Raw genomic sequence first — 20,866 nt, forward strand, 5'->3', positions numbered from 1 at the left:
TTCGGGGGGTTTATATATAGAATAACAGATACCCGGGAGTGAGTTGCAGACTGGAATCTAATCGAGGGGTTCGGGGGGTTTATATATAGAATAACAGGTACCTGGCAGTGAGTTACAGACTGGAATCTAATCGAGGGGTTCGGGGGGTTTATATATAGAATAACAGATACCCGGGAGTGAGTTACAGACTGGAATCTAATCGAGGGGTTCGGGTGGTTTATATATAGAATAACAGATACCCGGGAGTGAGTTACAGACTGGAATCTAATCGAGGGGTTCGGGGGGTTTATATATGGAATAACAGATACCCGGGAGTGAGTTACAGACTGGAATCTAATCGAGGGGTTCGGGGGTTTATATATAGAATAACAGATACCCGGGAGTGAGTTACAGACTGGAATCTAATCGAGGGGTTCGGGGGTTTATATATAGAATAACAGATACCCGGGTGTGAGTTACAGACTGGAATCTAATCGAGGGGTTCGGGAGGCGGTTTATATATAGAATAACAGATACCCGGGAGTGAGTTACAGACTGGAATCTAATCGAGGGGTTCGGGGGTTTATATATAGAATAACAGATACCCGGGAGTGAGTTACAGACTGGAATCTAATCGAGGGGTTCGGGTCGTTTATATATAGAATAACAGATACCCGGGAGTGAGTTACACACTGGAATCTAATCGAGGGGTTCGGGTGGTTTATATATAGAATAACAGATACCCGGGAGTGAGTTACAGACTGGAATCTAATCGGGGGGTTCGGGAGGTTTATATTTCGAATAACAGATACCCGGGAGTGAGTTACAGAGTGGAATCTAATCGAGGGGTTCGGGAGGGGGTTTATATATAGAATAACAGATACCCGGGTGTGAGTTACAGACTGGAATCTAATCGAGGGGTTCGGGAGGGGGTTTATATATAGAATAACAGATACCCGGGAGTGAGTTACAGACTGGAATCTGATCGAGGGGTTCGGGAGGGGGCTTTTTTGTAGAATAACAGATACCCAGGAGTGAGTTACAGACTGGAATCTAATCGAGGGGTTCGGGTGGTTTATATATAGAATAACAGATACCCGGGAGTGAGTTACAGACTGGAATCTAATCGAGGGGTTCGGGGGGTTTATATAAAGAATAACAGATACCCGGGAGTGAGTTACAGACTGGAATCTAATCGAGGGGTTCAGGGGGGTTTATATATAGAATAACAGATACCCGGGAGTGAGTTACAGACTGGAATCTAATCGAGGGGTTCGGGGGGTTTATATATAGAATAACAGATACCCGGGAGTGAGTTACAGACTGGAATCTAATCGAGGGGTTCGGGGGGTTTATATATAGAATAACAGATACCCGGGAGTGAGTTACAGACTGGAATCTAATCGAGGGGTTCGGGGGGTTTATATATAGAATAACAGATACCCGGGAGTGAGTTACAGACTGGAATCTAATCGAGGGGTTCGGGGGGTTTATATATAGAATAACAGATACCCGGGAGTGAGTTGCAGACTGGAATCTAATCGAGGGGTTCGGGTCGTTTATATATAGAACAACAGATACCCGGGAGTGAGTTACAGAGTGGAATCTAATCGAGGGGTTCGGGGGGTTTATATAAAGAATAACAGATACCCGGGAGTGAGTTACAGACTGGAATCTAATCGAGGGATTCGGGGGGTTTATATATAGAATAACAGATACCAGGGAGTGAGTTACAGACTGGTATCTAATCGAGGGGTTCGGGGGGTTTATATATAGAATAACAGGTACCTGGCAGTGAGTTACACACTGGAATCTAATCGAGGGGTTCGGGGGGTTTATATATAGAATAACAGATACCCGGGAGTGAGTTACAGACTGGAATCTAATCGAGGGGTTCGGGGGGTTTATATATAGAATAACAGATACCCGGGAGTGAGTTACACACTGGAATCTAATCGAGGGGTTCGGGTGGTTTATATATAGAATAACATGTACCCGGGAGTGAGTTACAGACTGGAATCTAATCGAGGGGTTCGGGGGGTTTATATATGGAATAACAGATACCTGGGAGTGAGTTACAGACTGGAATCTAATCGAGGGGTTCGGGGGTTTATATATAGAATAACAGATACCCGGGAGTGAGTTACAGACTGGAATCTAATCGGGGGGTTCGGGTCGTTTATATATAGAATAACAGATAACCGGGAGTGAGTTACAGACTGGAATCTAATCGGGGGGTTCGGGTCGTTTATTTATAGAATAACAGATACCCGGGTGTGAGTTACAGACTGGAATCTAATCGGGGGGTTCGGGTCGTTTATATATAGAATAACAGATACCCGGGAGTGAGTTACAGACTGGAATCTAATCGGGGGGTTCGGGTTGTTTATATATAGAATAACAGATACCCGGGAGTGAGTTACAGACTGGAATCTAATCGGGGGGTTCGGGTCGTTTATATATAGAATAACAGATACCCGGGAGTGAGTTACAGACTGGAATCTAATCGAGGGGTTCGGGTCGTTTATATATAGAATAACAGATACCCGGGAGTGAGTTACACACTGGAATCTAATCGAGGGGTTCGGGTGGTTTATATATGGAATAACAGATACCCGGGAGTGAGTTACAGACTGGAATCTAATCGAGGGGTTCGGGGGGTTTATATATAGAATAACAGATACCCGGGAGTGAGTTACAGACTGGAATCTAATCGAGGGGTTCGGGGGGTTTATATATAGAATAACAGATACCCGGGAGTGAGTTACAGACTGGAATCTAATCGAGGGGTTCGGGGGGTTTATATATAGAATAACAGATACCCGGGAGTGAGTTACAGACTGGAATCTAATCGAGGGGTTCGGGGGTTTATATATAGAATAACAGATACCCGGGAGTGAGTTACAGACTGGAATCTAATCGAGGGGTTCGGGGGGTTTATATATAGAATAACAGATACCCGGGAGTGAGTTGCAGACTGGAATCTAATCGAGGGGTTCGGGGGGTTTATACATAGAATAACAGATACCTGGGAGTGAGTTACAGACTGGAATCTAATCGAGGGGTTCAGGGGGTTTATATATAGAATAACAGATACCCGGGTGTGAGTTACAGACTGGAATCTAATCGAGGGGTTCAGGGGGTTTATATATAGAATAACAGATACCCGGGAGTGAGTTGCAGACTGGAATCTAATCGAGGGGTTCGGGGGGTTTATATATAGAATAACAGATACCTGGGAGTGAGTTACAGACTGGAATCTAATCGAGGGGTTCTGGTGGTTTATATAAAGAATTACAGATACCCGGGAGTGAGTTACAGACTGGAATCTAATCGAGGGGTTCGGGTGTTTTATATATAGAATAACAGATACCCGGGAGTGAGTTACAGACTGGAATCTAATCGAGGGGTTCGGGTGGTTTATATATAGAATAACAGATACCCGGGAGTGAGTTACAGACTGGAATCTAATCGAGGGGTTCTGGTGGTTTATATATAGAATAACAGATACCCGGGAGTGAGTTACAGACTGGAATCTAATCGAGGGGTTCGGGTGGTTTATATAAAGAATAACAGATACCCGGGAGTGAGTTACAGACTGGAATCTAATCGAGGGGTTCGGGTGGTTTATATAAAGAATAACAGATACCCGGGAGTGAGTTACAGACTGGAATCTAATCGAGGGGTTCGGGGAGTGTATATATAGAATAACAGATACCCGGGAGTGAGTTACAGACTGGAATCTAATCGAGGGGTTCGGGGAGTTTATATATAGAATAACAGATACCCAGGAGTGAGTTACAGACTGGAATCTAATCGGGGGGTTCGGGGGGTTTATATATAGAATAACAGATACCCGGGAGTGAGATACAGACTGGAATCTAATAGAGGGGTTCGGGTGGTTTATATATAGAATAACAGATACCCGGGAGTGAGTTACAGACTGGAATCTAATCGAGGGGTTCGGGTCGTTTATATATAGAATAACAGATACCCGGGAGTGAGTTACACTCTGGAATCTAATCGAGGGGTTCGGGTGGTTTATATATGGAATAACAGATACCCGGGAGTGAGTTACAGACTGGAATCTAATCGAGGGGTTCGGGGGGTTTATATATAGAATAACAGATACCCGGGTGTGAGTTACAGACTGGAATCTAATCGGGGGGTTCGGGTCGTTTATATATAGAATAACAGATACCCGGGAGTGAGTTACAGACTGGAATCTAATCGGGGGGTTCGGGTTGTTTATATATAGAATAACAGATACCCGGGAGTGAGTTACAGACTGGAATTTAATCGGGGGGTTCGGGTCGTTTATATATAGAATAACAGATACCCGGGAGTGAGTTACAGACTGGAATCTAATCGAGGGGTTCGGGTCGTTTATATATAGAATAACAGATACCCGGGAGTGAGTTACACACTGGAATCTAATCGAGGGGTTCGGGTGGTTTATATATGGAATAACAGATACCCGGGAGTGAGTTACAGACTGGAATCTAATCGAGGGGTTCGGGGGGTTTATATATAGAATAACAGATACCCGGGAGTGAGTTACAGACTGGAATCTAATCGAGGGGTTCGGGGGGTTTATATATAGAATAACAGATACCCGGGAGTGAGTTACAGACTGGAATCTAATCGAGGGGTTCGGGGGGTTTATATATAGAATAACAGATACCCGGGAGTGAGTTACAGACTGGAATCTAATCGAGGGGTTCGGGGGTTTATATATAGAATAACAGATACCCGGGAGTGAGTTACAGACTGGAATCTAATCGAGGGGTTCGGGGGGTTTATATATAGAATAACAGATACCCGGGAGTGAGTTGCAGACTGGAATCTAATCGAGGGGTTCGGGGGGTTTATATATAGAATAACAGATACCTGGGAGTGAGTTACAGACTGGAATCTAATCGAGGGGTTCAGGGGGTTTATATATAGAATAACAGATACCCGGGTGTGAGTTACAGACTGGAATCTAATCGAGGGGTTCAGGGGGTTTATATATAGAATAACAGATACCCGGGAGTGAGTTGCAGACTGGAATCTAATCGAGGGGTTCGGGGGGTTTATATATAGAATAACAGATACCTGGGAGTGAGTTACAGACTGGAATCTAATCGAGGGGTTCTGGTGGTTTATATAAAGAATTACAGATACCCGGGAGTGAGTTACAGACTGGAATCTAATCGAGGGGTTCGGGTGTTTTATATATAGAATAACAGATACCCGGGAGTGAGTTACAGACTGGAATCTAATCGAGGGGTTCGGGTGGTTTATATATAGAATAACAGATACCCGGGAGTGAGTTACAGACTGGAATCTAATCGAGGGGTTCTGGTGGTTTATATATAGAATAACAGATACCCGGGAGTGAGTTACAGACTGGAATCTAATCGAGGGGTTCGGGTGGTTTATATAAAGAATAACAGATACCCGGGAGTGAGTTACAGACTGGAATCTAATCGAGGGGTTCGGGTGGTTTATATAAAGAATAACAGATACCCGGGAGTGAGTTACAGACTGGAATCTAATCGAGGGGTTCGGGGAGTGTATATATAGAATAACAGATACCCGGGAGTGAGTTACAGACTGGAATCTAATCGAGGGGTTCGGGGAGTTTATATATAGAATAACAGATACCCAGGAGTGAGTTACAGACTGGAATCTAATCGGGGGGTTCGGGGGGTTTATATATAGAATAACAGATACCCGGGAGTGAGATACAGACTGGAATCTAATAGAGGGGTTCGGGTGGTTTATATATAGAATAACAGATACCCGGGAGTGAGTTACAGACTGGAATCTAATCGAGGGGTTCGGGTCGTTTATATATAGAATAACAGATACCCGGGAGTGAGTTACACTCTGGAATCTAATCGAGGGGTTCGGGTGGTTTATATATGGAATAACAGATACCCGGGAGTGAGTTACAGACTGGAATCTAATCGAGGGGTTCGGGGGGTTTATATATAGAATAACAGATACCCGGGAGTGAGTTACAGACTGGAATCTAATCGGGGGGTTCGGGTCGTTTATATATAGAATAACAGATACCCGGGAGTGAGTTACAGACTGGAATCTAATCGAGGGGTTCGGGGGTTTATATATCGAATAACAGATACCCGGGAGTGAGTTACAGACTGGAATCTAATCGAGGGATTCGGGTGGTTAATATATAGAATAACAGATACCCAGGAGTGAGTTACAGACTGGAATCTAATCGAGGGGTTCGGGGGGTTTATATATAGAATAACAGATACCCGGGAGTGAGTTACAGACTGGAATCTAATCGAGGGGTTCGGGGGGTTTATATATAGAATAACAGATACCCGGGAGTGAGTTACAGACTGGAATCTAATCGAGGGGTTCGGGGGGTTTATATATAGAATAACAGATACCCGGGAGTGAGTTACAGACTGGAATCTAATCGAGGGGTTCGGGGGGTTTATATATAGAATAACAGATACCCGGGAGTGAGTTACAGACTGGAATCTAATCGAGGGGTTCGGGGGTTTATATATAGAATAACAGATACCCGGGAGTGAGTTACAGACTGGAATCTAATCGAGGGGTTCGGGGGGTTTATATATAGAATAACAGATACCCGGGAGTGAGTTGCAGACTGGAATCTAATCGAGGGGTTCGGGGGGTTTATATATAGAATAACAGATACCTGGGAGTGAGTTACAGACTGGAATCTAATCGAGGGGTTCAGGGGGTTTATATATAGAATAACAGATACCCGGGTGTGAGTTACAGACTGGAATCTAATCGAGGGGTTCAGGGGGTTTATATATAGAATAACAGATACCCGGGAGTGAGTTGCAGACTGGAATCTAATCGAGGGGTTCGGGGGGTTTATATATAGAATAACAGATACCCGGGAGTGAGTTACAGTCTGGAATCTAATCGAGGGGTTCGGGTGGTTTATATATAGAATAACAGATACCCGGGAGTGAGTTGCAGACTGGAATCTAATCGAGGGGTTCGGGGGGTTTATATATAGAATAACAGATACCTGGGAGTGAGTTACAGACTGGAATCTAATCGAGGGGTTCTGGTGGTTTATATAAAGAATAACAGATACCCGGGAGTGAGTTACAGACTGGAATCTAATCGAGGGGTTCGGGTGGTTTATATATAGAATAACAGATACCCGGGAGTGAGTTACAGACTGGAATCTAATCGAGGGGTTCGGGTGGTTTATATATAGAATAACAGATACCCGGGAGTGAGTTACAGACTGGAATCTAATCGAGGGGTTCGGGAGGGGGTTTATATATAGAATAACAGATACCCGGGAGTGAGTTACAGACTGGAATCTAATCGAGGGGTTCTGGTGGTTTATATATAGAATAACAGATACCCGGGAGTGAGTTACAGACTGGAATCTAATCGAGGGGTTCGGGTGGTTTATATAAAGAATAACAGATACCCGGGAGTGAGTTACAGACTGGAATCTAATCGAGGGGTTCGGGTGGTTTATATAAAGAATAACAGATACCCGGGAGTGAGTTACAGACTGGAATCTAATCGAGGGGTTCGGGGAGTGTATATATAGAATAACAGATACCCGGGAGTGAGTTCCAGACTGGAATCTAATCGAGGGGTTCGGGGAGTTTATATATAGAATAACAGATACCCAGGAGTGAGTTACAGACTGGAATCTAATCGGGGGGTTCGGGGGGTTTATATATAGAATAACAGATACCCGGGAGTGAGATACAGACTGGAATCTAATAGAGGGGTTCGGGTGGTTTATATATAGAATAACAGATACCCGGGAGTGAGATACAGACTGGAATCTAATAGAGGGGTTCGGGTGGTTTATATAGAGAATAACAGATACCCGGGAGTGAGTTGCAGACTGGAATCTAATCGAGGGGTTCAGGGGGTTTATATATAGAATAACAGATACCCAGGAGTGAGTTACAGACTGGAATCTAATCGGGGGGTTCGGGGAGTTTATATATAGAATAACAGATACCCGGGAGTGAGTTACTGACTGGAATCTAATCGAGGGGTTCGGGAGGGGGTTTCTATATAGAATAACAGATACCCGGGAGTGAGTTACAGACTGGAATCTAATCGAGGGGTTTGGGGGGTTTATATATAGAATAACAGATACCCGGGAGTGAGTTGCAGACTGGAATCTAATCGAGGGGTTCGGGTCGTTTATATATAGAATAACAGATACCCGGGAGTGAGTTACAGACTGGAATCTAATCGAGGGGTTCGGGGGGTTTATATATAGAATAACAGATACCCGGGAGTGAGTTACTGACTGGAATCTAATCGAGGGGTTCGGGAGGGGGTTTATATATAGAATAACAGATACCCGGGAGTGAGTTACAGACTGGAATCTAATCGAGGGGTTTGGGGGGTTTATATATAGAATAACAGATGCCCGGGAGTCAGTTACAGACTGGAATCTAATCGAGGGGTTCGGGGGGTTTATATATAGAATAACAGATACCCGGGAGTGAGTTACAGACTGGAATCTAATCGAGGGGTTCGGGGGGTTTATATATAGAATAACAGATACCCGGGAGTGAGTTACAGACTGGAATCTAATCGAGGGGTTCGGGGGGTTTATATATAGAATAACAGATACCCGGGAGTGAGTTACAGACTGGAATCTAATCGAGGGGTTCGGGTGGTTAATATATAGAATTACAGATACCCGGGAGTGAGTTACAGACTGGGATCTAATCGAGGGGTTCGGGGGGTTTATATATAGAATAACAGATACCCGGGAGTGAGTTACAGACTGGAATCTAATCGAGGGGTTCGGGGGGTTTATATATAGAATAACAGATACCCGGGAGTGAGTTACAGACTGGAATCTAATCGAGGGGTTCGGGGGGTTTATATATAGAATAACAGATACCCGGGAGTGAGTTACAGACTGGAATCTAATCGAGGGGTTCGTGTGGTTTATATATAGAATAACAGATACCTGGGAGTGAGTTACAGACTGGAATCTAATCGAGGGGTTTGTGTGGTTTATATATAGAATAACAGATACCTGGGAGTGAGTTACAGACTGGAATCTAATCGAGGGGTTCGTGTGGTTTATATATAGAATAACAGATACCCGGGAGTGAGTTACAGACTGGAATCTAATCGAGGGGTTCGTGTGGTTTATATATAGAATAACAGATACCCGGGAGTGAGTTACAGACTGGAATCTAATCGAGGGGTTCGGGGGGTTTATATATAGAATAACAGATACCCGGGAGTGAGTTACAGACTGGAATCTAATCGAGGGGTTCGTGTGGTTTATATATAGAATAACAGATACCCGGGAGTGAGTTACAGACTGGAATCTAATCGAGGGGTTCGGGGGGTTTATATATAGAATAACAGATACCCGGGAGTGAGTTACAGACTGGAATCTAATCGAGGGGTTCTGGTGGTTAATATATAGAATAACAGATACTCGGGAGTGTGTTACAGACTGGAATCTAATCGAGGGGTTCGGGGGGTTTATATATGGAATAACAGATACCTGGGAATGAGTTACAGACTGGAATCTAATCGAGGAGTTCGGGGGGTTTATATATCGAATAACAGATACCCGGGAGTGAGTTACAGACTGGAATCTAATCGAGGAGTTCGGGGGTTTTATATATAGAATAACAGATACCCGGGAGTGAGTTACAGACTGGAATCTAATCGAGGGGTTCGGGGGGTTTATATATAGAATAACAGATACCTGGGAGTGAGTTACAGACTGGAATCTAATCGAGGGGTTCGGGGGGTTTATATATAGAATCACAGATACCCGGGAGTGAGTTACAGACTGGAATCTAATCGAGGGGTTCGGGTGGTTTATCTAGAATAACAGATACCCGGGAGTGAGTTACAGACTGGAATCTAATCGAGGGGTTCGTGTATAGAATAACAGATACCCGGGAGTGAGTTACAGACTGGAATCTAATCGAGGGGTTCAGGGGGTTTATATATAGAATAACAGATACCCGGGAGTGAGTTACAGACTGGAATCTAATCGAGGGGTTCGGGGGGTTTATATATAGAATAACAGATACCCGGGAGTGAGTTACAGACTGGAATCTAATCGAGGGGTTCGGGGGGTTTATATATAGAATAACAGATACCTGGGAGTGAGTTACAGACTGGAATCTAATCGAGGGGTTCGGGGGGTTTATATATAGAATAACAGATACCCGGGAGTGAGTTATAGACTGGAATCTAATCGAGGGGTTCGGGGGGTTTATATATAGAATAACAGATACCCGGGAGTGAGTTACAGACTGGAATCTAATCGAGGGGTTCGGGTGGTTTATATATAGAATAACAGATACCCGGGAGTGAGTTACAGACTGGAATCTAATCGAGGGGTTCGGGGGGTTTATACATAGAATAACAGATACCCGGGAGTGAGTTACAGACTGGAATCTAATCGAGGGGTTCGGGGGGTTTATATATAGAATAACAGATACCCGGGATTGAGTTACAGACTGGAATCTAATCGAGGGGTTCGGGGGGTTTATATATAGAATAACAGATACCCGGGAGTGAGTTACAGACTGGAATCTAATCGAGGGGTTCGGGGGGTTTATATATAGAATAACAGATACCCGGGATTGAGTTACAGAGTGGAATCTAATCGAGGGGTTCGGGTGGTTAATATATAGAATAACAGATACCCGGGAGTGAGTTACAGACTGGAATCTAATCGAGGGGTTCGGGTGGTTAATATATAGAATAACAGATACCCGGGTGTGAGTTACAGACTGGAATCTAATCGAGGGGTTCGGGTGGTTAATATATAGAATAACAGATACCCGGGTGTGAGTTACAGACTGGAATCTAATCGAGGGGTTCGGGGGGTTTATATATAGAATAACAGATACCCGGGAGTGAGTTACAGGTTGGAATCTAATCGAGGGGTTCGGGGGGTTTATATATAGAATAACAGATACCCGGGTGTGAGTTACAGACTGGAATCTAATCGAGGGGTTCGGGGGGTTTATATATAGAATAACAGATACCCGGGAGTGAGTTACAGACTGGAATTTAATCGAAGGGTTCGGGGGGGTTATATATAGAATAACAGATACCCAGGAGTGAGTTACAGACTGGAATCTAATCGAGGGGTTCGGGGTGGTTTATATATAGAATAACAGATACCCGGGAGTGAGTTACAGACTGGAATCTAATCGAGGGGTTCGGGTGGTTAATATATAGAATAACAGATACCCGGGTGTGAGTTACAGACTGGAATCTAATCGAGGGGTTCGGGGAGTTTATGTATAGAATAACAGATACCCGGGAGTGAGTTACAGACTGGAATCTAATCGAGGGGTTCGGGGGGTGTATATATAGAATAACAGATACCCGGGAGTGAGTTACAGACTGGAATCTAATCGAGGGGTTCGCGGGGTTTATATATAGAATAACGGATACCCGGGAGTGAGTTACAGACTGGAATCTAATCGAGGGGTTCGGGGGCTTTATATATAGAATAAAAGATACCCGGGAGTGAGTTACAGACTGGAATCTAATCGAGGGGTTCGGGGGGTTTATATATAGAATAACAGATACCCGGGAGTGAGTTACAGACTGGAATCTAATCGAGGGGTTCGGGGGGTTTATATATAGAATAACAGATACCCGGGTGTGAGTTACAGACTGGAATCTAATCGAGGGGTTCGGGGGTTTATATATAGAATAACAGATACCCGGGAGTGAGTTACAGGTTGGAATCTAATCGAGGGGTTCGGGGAGTTTATATATAGAATAACAGATACCCGGGAGTGAGTTACAGACTGGAATCTAATTGAGGGGTTCGGGGGGTTTATATATAGAATAACAGATACCAGGGAGTGTGTTACAGAGTGGAATCTAATCGAGGGGTTCGGGGGGTTTATATATAGAATAACAGATACCCGGGAGTGAGTTACAGACTGGAATCTAATCGAGGGGTTCGGGGGGTTTATATATAGAATAACAGATACCCGGGAGTGAGTTACAGACTGGAATCTAATCGAGGGGTTCGGGTGGTTTATATATAGAATAACAGATACCCGGGAGTGAGTTACAGACTGGAATCTAATTGAGGGGTTCGGGTGGTTTATATATAGAATAACAGATACCCGGGTGTGAGTTACAGACTGGAATCTAATCGAGGGGTTCGGGGAGTTTATATATAGAATAACAGATACCCGGGAGTGAGTTACAGACTGGAATCTAATCGAGGGGTTCGGGGAGTTTATGTATAGAATAACAGATACCCGGGAGTGAGTTACAGACTGGAATCTAATCGAGGGGTTCGGGAGGGGGTTTATATATAGAATAACAGATACCCGGGTGTGAGTTACAGACTGGAGTCTAATCGAGGGGTTCGGGGGGTTTATATATAGAATAACAGATACCTGGGAGTGAGTTACAGACTGGAATCTAATCGAGGGGTTCGGGGAGTTTATATATAGAATAACAGATACCCGGGAGTGAGTTACAGACTGGAATCTAATCGAGGGGTTCGGGGAGTTTATATATAGAATAACAGATACCCGGGAGTGAGTTACAGGTTGGAATCTAATCGAGGGGTTCGGGGGGTTTATATATAGAATAACAGATACCCGGGAGTGAGTTACAGACTGGAATCTAATCGAGGGATTCGGGGGGTTTATATATAGAATAACAGATACCCGGGAGTGAGTTACAGACTGGAATCTAATCGAGGGGTTCGGGGGGTTTAAATATAGAATAACAGATACCCGGGAGTGAGTTACAGACTGGAATCTAATCGAGGGGTTCGGTGGGTTTATATATAGAATAACAGATACCCGGGAGTGAGTTACAGACTGGAATCTAATCGAGGGGTTCGGGAGGGGGTTTATATATAGAATAACAGATACCCGGGTGTGAGTTACAGACTGGAATCTAATCGAGGGGTTCGGGGGGTTTATATATAGAATAACAGATACCTGGGAGTGAGTTACAGACTGGAATCTAATCGAGGGGTTCGGGGAGTTTATATATAGAATAACAGATACCCGGGAGTGAGTTACAGACTGGAATCTAATCGAGGGGTTCGGGGAGTTTATATATCGAATAACAGATACCCGGGAGTGAGTTACAGGTTGGAATCTAATCGAGGGGTTCGGGGGGTTTATATATAGAATAACAGATACCAGGGAGTGAGTTACAGACTGGAATCTAATCGAGGGATTCGGGGGGTTTATATATAGAATAACAGATACCCGGGAGTGAGTTACAGACTGGAATCTAATCGAGGGATTCGGGGGGTTTATATATAGAATAACAGATACCCGGGAGTGAGTTACAGACTGGAATCTAATCGAGGGGTTCGCGGGGTTTATATATAGAATAACGGATACCCGGGAGTGAGTTACAGACTGGATTTTCTCGATCACCTGTCTCTCTGTCTCTCTCTCTCTCTCACTCTCTTCCTCTCTCACTTTGTCTCTGCCACCACTCCTGTTTTCTGGTGTCGGTGCTCCATCCACATATCCCCAAATGGCAGGACAGATTGTTGGCAGATTTAGCGGGCAGGACAACTTCCAACTATAATGGGACTGTTGCTGAATTCTTGCTCTGTCTCCAGGACGCTGTGATGCTCCACAGCTTTACCCTCCGCCAGCAGCTACAGACCACGCGCCAAGAGCTGTCCCATGCACTCTACCAGCATGATGCAGCCTGCCGTGTTATCGCCCGTCTCACCAAGGAGGTGACGGCTGCCCGCGAAGGTAATGCCCGCGTCTGACTGCTGTGTCTGCTTGGGGTTTTAGGGTGGGGCAGAGGAGGGAGAGGGTCAGGTTGTGGGAGAGGGTCAGAGTGTGTGTTACAGGGTGTGGGGGAGGGTCAGAGTGTGTGTTACAGGGTGTGGGAGAGGGTCAGAGTGTGTGTTACAGGGTGTGGGGGAGGGTCAGAGTGTGTGTTACAGGGTGTGGGAGAGGGTCAGAGTTTGGGTTACAGGGTGTGGGAGAGGGTCAGAGTGTGTGTTACAGGGTGTGGGAGAGGGTCAGAGTGTGTGTTACAGGGTGTGGGAGAGGGTCAGAGTGTGTGTTACAGGGTGTGGGAGAGGGTCAGAGTGTGGGCTACAGGGTGTGGGAGAGGGTCAGAGTGTGTGTTACAGGGTGTGGGAGAGGGTCAGAGTGTGTGTTACAGGGTGTGGGAGAGGGTCAGAGTGTGGGTTACAGGGTGTGGGAGAGGGTCAGAGTGTGGGTTACAGGGTGTGGGAGAGGGTCAGAGTGTGGGTTACAGGGTGTGGGAGAGGGTCAGAGTGTGGGTTACAGGGTGTGGGAGAGGGTCAGAGTGTGGGTTACAGGGTGTGGGAGAGGGTCAGAGTGTGGGTTACAGGGTGTGGGAGAGGGTCAGAGTGTGGGTTACAGGGTGTGGGAGAGGGTCAGAGTGTGGGTTACAGGGTGTGGGAGAGGGTCAGAGTGTGGGTTACAGGGTGTGGGAGAGGGTCAGAGTGTGGGTTACATGGTGTGGGAGAGGGTTAGAGTGTGGGTTACAGGGTGTGGGAGAGGGTCAGAGTGTGGGTTTCGGGTGTGGGAGAGGGTCAGAGTGTGGGTTTCGGGTGTGGGAGAGGGTCAGAGTGTGTGTTACAGGGTGTGGGAGAGGGTCATAGTGTGTGTTACAGGGTGTGGGAGAGGGTCAGAGTGTGTGTTACAGAGTGTGGGAGAGGGTCAGAGTGTGGGTTACAGGGTGTGGGAGAGGGTCAGAGTGTGTGTTACAGGGTGTGGGAGAGGGTCGGAGTTTGGGTTACATGGTGTGGGAGAGGGTTACAGTGTGTGTTACAGGGTGTGGGAGAGGGTCAGAGTGTGTTACAGGGTGTGGGAGAGGGTCAGAGTTTGGGTAACAGGGTGTGGAAGAGGGTCAGAGTGTGGGTTACAGGGTGTGGAAGAGGGTCAGAGTGTGTGTTAGTGGGTGTGGGAGAGGGTCAGAGTGAGTGTTACAGGGTGTGGGAGAGGGTCAGAGTGTGGGTTACAGGGTGTGGGAGAGGGTCAGAGTTTGGGTAACAGGGTGTGGGAGAGGGTCAGGGTGTGGGTTACAGGGTGTGGGAGAGGGTCAGAGTGTGTGTTAGTGGGTGTGGGAGAGGGTCAGAGTGAGTGTTACAGGGTGTGGGAGAGGGTCAGAGTTTGGGTAACAGGGTGTGGGAGAGGGTCAGAGTGTGGGTTACAGGGTGTGGGAGAGGGTCAGAGTGTGTGTTAGTGGGTGTGGGAGAGGGTCAGAGTGAGTGTTACAGGGTGTGGGAGAGGGTCAGAGTGTGGGTTACAGGGTGTGGGAGAGGGTCAGAGTTTGGGTTACAGGGTGTGGGAGAGGGTCAGTGTGGGTTACAGGGTGTGGGAGAGGGTCAGAGTGTGGGTTACAGGGTGTGGGAGAGGGTCAGAGTGTGGGTTACAGGGTGTGGGAGAGGGTCAGAGTGTGGGAGAGGGTCAGAGTGTGTGTTACAGGGTGTGGGAGAGGGTCAGAGTGTGTGTTACAGGGTGTGGGAGAGGGTCAGAGTGTGGGAGAGGGTCAGGGTGTGTGTTACAGGGTGTGGGAGAGGGTCAGAGTGTGTGTTACAGGGTGTGGGAGAGGGTCAGGGTGTGTGTTACAGGGTGTGGGAGAGGGTCAGAGTGTGTGTTACAGGGTGTGGGAGAGGGTCAGAGTGTGTGTTACAGGGTGTGGGAGAGGGTCAGAGTGTGTGTTACAGGGTGTGGGAGAGGGTCAGAGTGTGTGTTACAGGGTGTGGGAGAGGGTCAGAGTGTGTGTTACAGGGTGTGGGAGAGGGTCAGGGTGTGTGTTACAGGGTGTGGGAGAGGGTCAGAGTGTGTGTTACAGGGTGTGGGAGAGGGTCAGAGTGTGTGTTACAGGGTGTGGGAGAGGGTCAGAGTGTGGGTTACAGGGTGTGGGAGAGGGTCAGAGTGTGTGTTCCAGGGTGTGGGAGAGGGTTAGAGTGTGGGTTTCGGGTGTGGGAGAGGGTCAGAGTGTGGGTTACAGGGTGTGGGAGAGGGTCAGAGTGAGTGTTACAGGGTGTGGGAGAGGGTCAGAGTGTGTGTTACAGGGTGTGGAAGAGGGTCAGAGTGTGGGTTACAGGGTGTGGGAGAGGGTCAGAGTGTGGGTTACAGGGTGTGGAAGAGGGTCAGAGTGTGTGTTACAGGGTGTGGGAGAGGGTCAGAGTGTGGGTTACAGGGTGTGGAAGAGGGTCAGAGTGTGTGTTACAGGGTGTGGGAGAGGGTCAGAGTGTGTGTTACAGGGTGTGGGAGAGGGTCAGAGTTTGGGTAACAGGGTGTGGGAGAGGGTCAGAGTGTGTGTTACAGGGTGTGGGAGAGGGTCGGAGTTTGGGTTACAGGGTGTGGGAGAGGGTTACAGTGTGTGTTACAGGGTGTGGGAGAGGGTCAGAGTGTGTTACAGGGTGTGGGAGAGGGTCAGAGTTTGGGTAACAGGGTGTGGAAGAGGGTCAGAGTGTGGGTTACAGGGTGTGGAAGAGGGTCAGAGTGTGTGTTAGTGGGTGTGGGAGAGGGTCAGAGTGAGTGTTACAGGGTGTGGGAGAGGGTCAGAGTGTGGGTTACAGGGTGTGGGAGAGGGTCAGAGTTTGGGTAACAGGGTGTGGGAGAGGGTCAGGGTGTGGGTTACAGGGTGTGGGAGAGGGTCAGAGTGTGTGTTAGTGGGTGTGGGAGAGGGTCAGAGTGAGTGTTACAGGGTGTGGGAGAGGGTCAGAGTTTGGGTAACAGGGTGTGGGAGAGGGTCAGAGTGTGGGTTACAGGGTGTGGGAGAGGGTCAGAGTGTGTGTTAGTGGGTGTGGGAGAGGGTCAGAGTGAGTGTTACAGGGTGTGGGAGAGGGTCAGAGTGTGGGTTACAGGGTGTGGGAGAGGGTCAGAGTTTGGGTTACAGGGTGTGGGAGAGGGTCAGTGTGGGTTACAGGGTGTGGGAGAGGGTCAGAGTGTGGGTTACAGGGTGTGGGAGAGGGTCAGAGTGTGGGTTACAGGGTGTGGGAGAGGGTCAGAGTGTGGGAGAGGGTCAGAGTGTGTGTTACAGGGTGTGGGAGAGGGTCAGAGTGTGTGTTACAGGGTGTGGGAGAGGGACAGAGTGTGGGAGAGGGTCAGGGTGTGTGTTACAGGGTGTGGGAGAGGGTCAGAGTGTGTGTTACAGGGTGTGGGAGAGGGTCAGGGTGTGTGTTACAGGGTGTGGGAGAGGGTCAGAGTGTGTGTTACAGGGTGTGGGAGAGGGTCAGAGTGTGTGTTACAGGGTGTGGGAGAGGGTCAGAGTGTGTGTTACAGGGTGTGGGAGAGGGTCAGAGTGTGTGTTACAGGGTGTGGGAGAGGGTCAGAGTGTGTGTTACAGGGTGTGGGAGAGGGTCAGGGTGTGTGTTACAGGGTGTGGGAGAGGGTCAGAGTGTGTGTTACAGGGTGTGGGAGAGGGTCAGAGTGTGGGTTACAGGGTGTGGGAGAGGGTCAGAGTGTGTGTTCCAGGGTGTGGGAGAGGGTTAGAGTGTGGGTTTCGGGTGTGGGAGAGGGTCAGAGTGTGGGTTACAGGGTGTGGGAGAGGGTCAGAGTGAGTGTTACAGGGTGTGGGAGAGGGTCAGAGTGTGTGTTACAGGGTGTGGAAGAGGGTCAGAGTGTGGGTTACAGGGTGTGGGAGAGGGTCAGAGTGTGGGTTACAGGGTGTGGAAGAGGGTCAGAGTGTGTGTTACAGGGTGTGGGAGAGGGTCAGAGTGTGGGTTACAGGGTGTGGAAGAGGGTCAGAGTGTGTGTTACAGGGTGTGGGAGAGGGTCAGAGTGTGTGTTACAGGGTGTGGGAGAGGGTCAGAGTTTGGGTAACAGGGTGTGGGAGAGGGTCAGAGTGTGGGTTACAGGGTGTGGGAGAGGGTCAGAGTGTGTGTTAGTGGGTGTGGGAGAGGGTCAGAGTGAGTGTTACAGGGTGTGGGAGAGGGTCAGAGTGTGGGTTACAGGGTGTGGGAGAGGGTCAGAGTTTGGGTTACAGGGTGTGGGAGAGGGTCAGTGTGGGTTACAGGGTGTGGGAGAGGGTCAGAGTGTGGGTTACAGGGTGTGGGAGAGGGTCAGAGTGTGGGTTACAGGGTGTGGGAGAGGGTCAGAGTGTGGGAGAGGGTCAGAGTGTGTGTTACAGGGTGTGGGAGAGGGTCAGAGTGTGTGTTACAGGGTGTGGGAGAGGGTCAGAGTGTGGGAGAGGGTCAGGGTGTGTGTTACAGGGTGTGGGAGAGGGTCAGAGTGTGTGTTACAGGGTGTGGGAGAGGGTCAGAGTTTGGGTAACAGGGTGTGGAAGAGGGTCAGAGTGTGGGTTACAGGGTGTGGAAGAGGGTCAGAGTGTGTGTTAGTGGGTGTGGGAGAGGGTCAGAGTGAGTGTTACAGGGTGTGGGAGAGGGTCAGAGTGTGGGTTACAGGGTGTGGGAGAGGGTCAGAGTTTGGGTAACAGGGTGTGGGAGAGGGTCAGGGTGTGGGTTACAGGGTGTGGGAGAGGGTCAGAGTGTGTGTTAGTGGGTGTGGGAGAGGGTCAGAGTGAGTGTTACAGGGTGTGGGAGAGGGTCAGAGTTTGGGTAACAGGGTGTGGGAGAGGGTCAGAGTGTGGGTTACAGGGTGTGGGAGAGGGTCAGAGTGTGTGTTAGTGGGTGTGGGAGAGGGTCAGAGTGAGTGTTACAGGGTGTGGGAGAGGGTCAGAGTGTGGGTTACAGGGTGTGGGAGAGGGTCAGAGTTTGGGTTACAGGGTGTGGGAGAGGGTCAGTGTGGGTTACAGGGTGTGGGAGAGGGTCAGAGTGTGGGTTACAGGGTGTGGGAGAGGGTCAGAGTGTGGGTTACAGGGTGTGGGAGAGGGTCAGAGTGTGGGAGAGGGTCAGAGTGTGTGTTACAGGGTGTGGGAGAGGGTCAGAGTGTGTGTTACAGGGTGTGGGAGAGGGTCAGAGTGTGGGAGAGGGTCAGGGTGTGTGTTACAGGGTGTGGGAGAGGGTCAGAGTGTGTGTTACAGGGTGTGGGAGAGGGTCAGGGTGTGTGTTACAGGGTGTGGGAGAGGGTCAGAGTGTGTGTTACAGGGTGTGGGAGAGGGTCAGAGTGTGTGTTACAGGGTGTGGGAGAGGGTCAGAGTGTGTGTTACAGGGTGTGGGAGAGGGTCAGAGTGTGTGTTACAGGGTGTGGGAGAGGGTCAGAGTGTGTGTTACAGGGTGTGGGAGAGGGTCAGGGTGTGTGTTACAGGGTGTGGGAGAGGGTCAGAGTGTGTGTTACAGGGTGTGGGAGAGGGTCAGAGTGTGTGTTACAGGGTGTGGGAGAGGGTCAGAGTGTGGGTTACAGGGTGTGGGAGAGGGTCAGAGTGTGTGTTCCAGGGTGTGGGAGAGGGTTAGAGTGTGGGTTTCGGGTGTGGGAGAGGGTCAGAGTGTGGGTTACAGGGTGTGGGAGAGGGTCAGAGTGAGTGTTACAGGGTGTGGGAGAGGGTCAGAGTGTGTGTTACAGGGTGTGGAAGAGGGTCAGAGTGTGGGAGAGGGTCAGAGTGTGGGTTACAGGGTGTGGAAGAGGGTCAGAGTGTGTGTTACAGGGTGTGGGAGAGGGTCAGAGTGTGGGTTACAGGGTGTGGAAGAGGGTCAGAGTGTGTGTTACAGGGTGTGGGAGAGGGTCAGAGTGTGTGTTACAGGGTGTGGGAGAGGGTCAGAGTGTGGGTTACAGGGTGTGGAGAGGGTCAGAGTGAGTGTTACAGGGTGTGGGAGAGGGTCAGAGTGTGTGTTACAGGGTGTGGGAGAGGGTCAGAGTGTGTGTTACAGGGTGTGGGAGAGGGTCAGAGTGTGTGTTACAGGGTGTGGAAGAGGGTCAGAGTGTGTGTTACAGGGTGTGGGAGAGGGTCAGAGTGTGTGTTACAGGGTGTGGGAGAGGGTCAGAGTGTGGGTTACAGGGTGTGGAAGAGGGTCAGAGTGTGTGTTACAGGGTGTGGGAGAGGGTCAGAGTGTGTGTTACAGGGTGTGGGAGAGGGTCAGAGTGTGGGTTACAGGGTGTGGGAGAGGGTCAGAGTGTGGGTTACAGGGTGTGGGAGAGGGTCAGAGTGTGGGTTACAGGGTGTGGGAGAGGGTCAGAGTGTGGGTTACAGGGTGTGGGAGAGGGTCAGAGTGTGGGTTACATGGTGTGGGAGAGGGTCAGAGTGTGGGTTACAGGGTGTGGGAGAGGGTCAGAGTGTGGGTTACAGGGTGTGGGAGAGGGTCAGAGTGTGGGTTACAGGGTGTGGGAGAGGGTCAGAGTGTGGGTTACAGGGTGTGGGAGAGGGTCAGAGTGTGGGTTACAGGGTGTGGGAGAGGGTCAGAGTGTGTGTTACAGGGTGTGGGAGAGGGTCAGAGTGTGGGTTACAGGGTGTGGGAGAGGGTCAGAGTGTGTGTTACAGGGTGTGGGAGAGGGTCAGAGTGTGGGTTACAGGGTGTGGGAGAGGGTCAGTGTGTGGGTTACAGGGTGTGGGAGAGGGTCAGAGTGTGGGTTACAGGGTGTGGGAGAGGGTCAGAGTGTGGGTTACAGGGTGTGGGAGAGGGTCAGAGTGTGGGTTACAGGGTGTGGGAGAGGGTCAGAGTGTGGGTTACAGGGTGTGGGAGAGGGTCAGAGTGTGGGTTACAGGGTGTGGGAGAGGGTCAGAGTGTGGGTTACAGGGTGTGGGAGAGGGTCAGAGTGTGGGTTACAGGGTGTGGGAGAGGGTCAGAGTGTGGGTTACAGGGTGTGGGAGAGGGTCAGAGTGTGGGTTACATGGTGTGGGAGAGGGTCAGAGTGTGGGTTACAGGGTGTGGGAGAGGGTTAGAGTGTGGGTTTCGGGTGTGGGAGAGGGTCAGAGTGTGGGTTTCGGGTGTGGGAGAGGGTCAGAGTGTGTGTTACAGGGTGTGGGAGAGGGTCATAGTGTGTGTTACAGGGTGTGGGAGAGGGTC

General features: G+C 49.0%; 1 protein-coding gene across 1 annotated transcript in view; it reads left to right on the top strand.

Annotated features, from left to right (window-relative positions):
* The window catches only part of LOC137385185 (pre-mRNA-processing factor 19-like), a 71,021-nt gene that overhangs the window by 20,735 nt on the left and 29,420 nt on the right, over nt 1–20,866 (top strand). Inside the window, exon 4 of the mRNA XM_068060171.1 lies at nt 13,586–13,727. Within this exon, the coding sequence (XP_067916272.1) occupies nt 13,586–13,727 (142 nt within the window). The remainder of the gene's footprint in view (nt 1–13,585; nt 13,728–20,866) is intronic.

Source organism: Heterodontus francisci, chromosome 28 (genome assembly GCF_036365525.1).
Source record: "Heterodontus francisci isolate sHetFra1 chromosome 28, sHetFra1.hap1, whole genome shotgun sequence".
NCBI lineage: Eukaryota > Metazoa > Chordata > Chondrichthyes > Heterodontiformes > Heterodontidae > Heterodontus > Heterodontus francisci.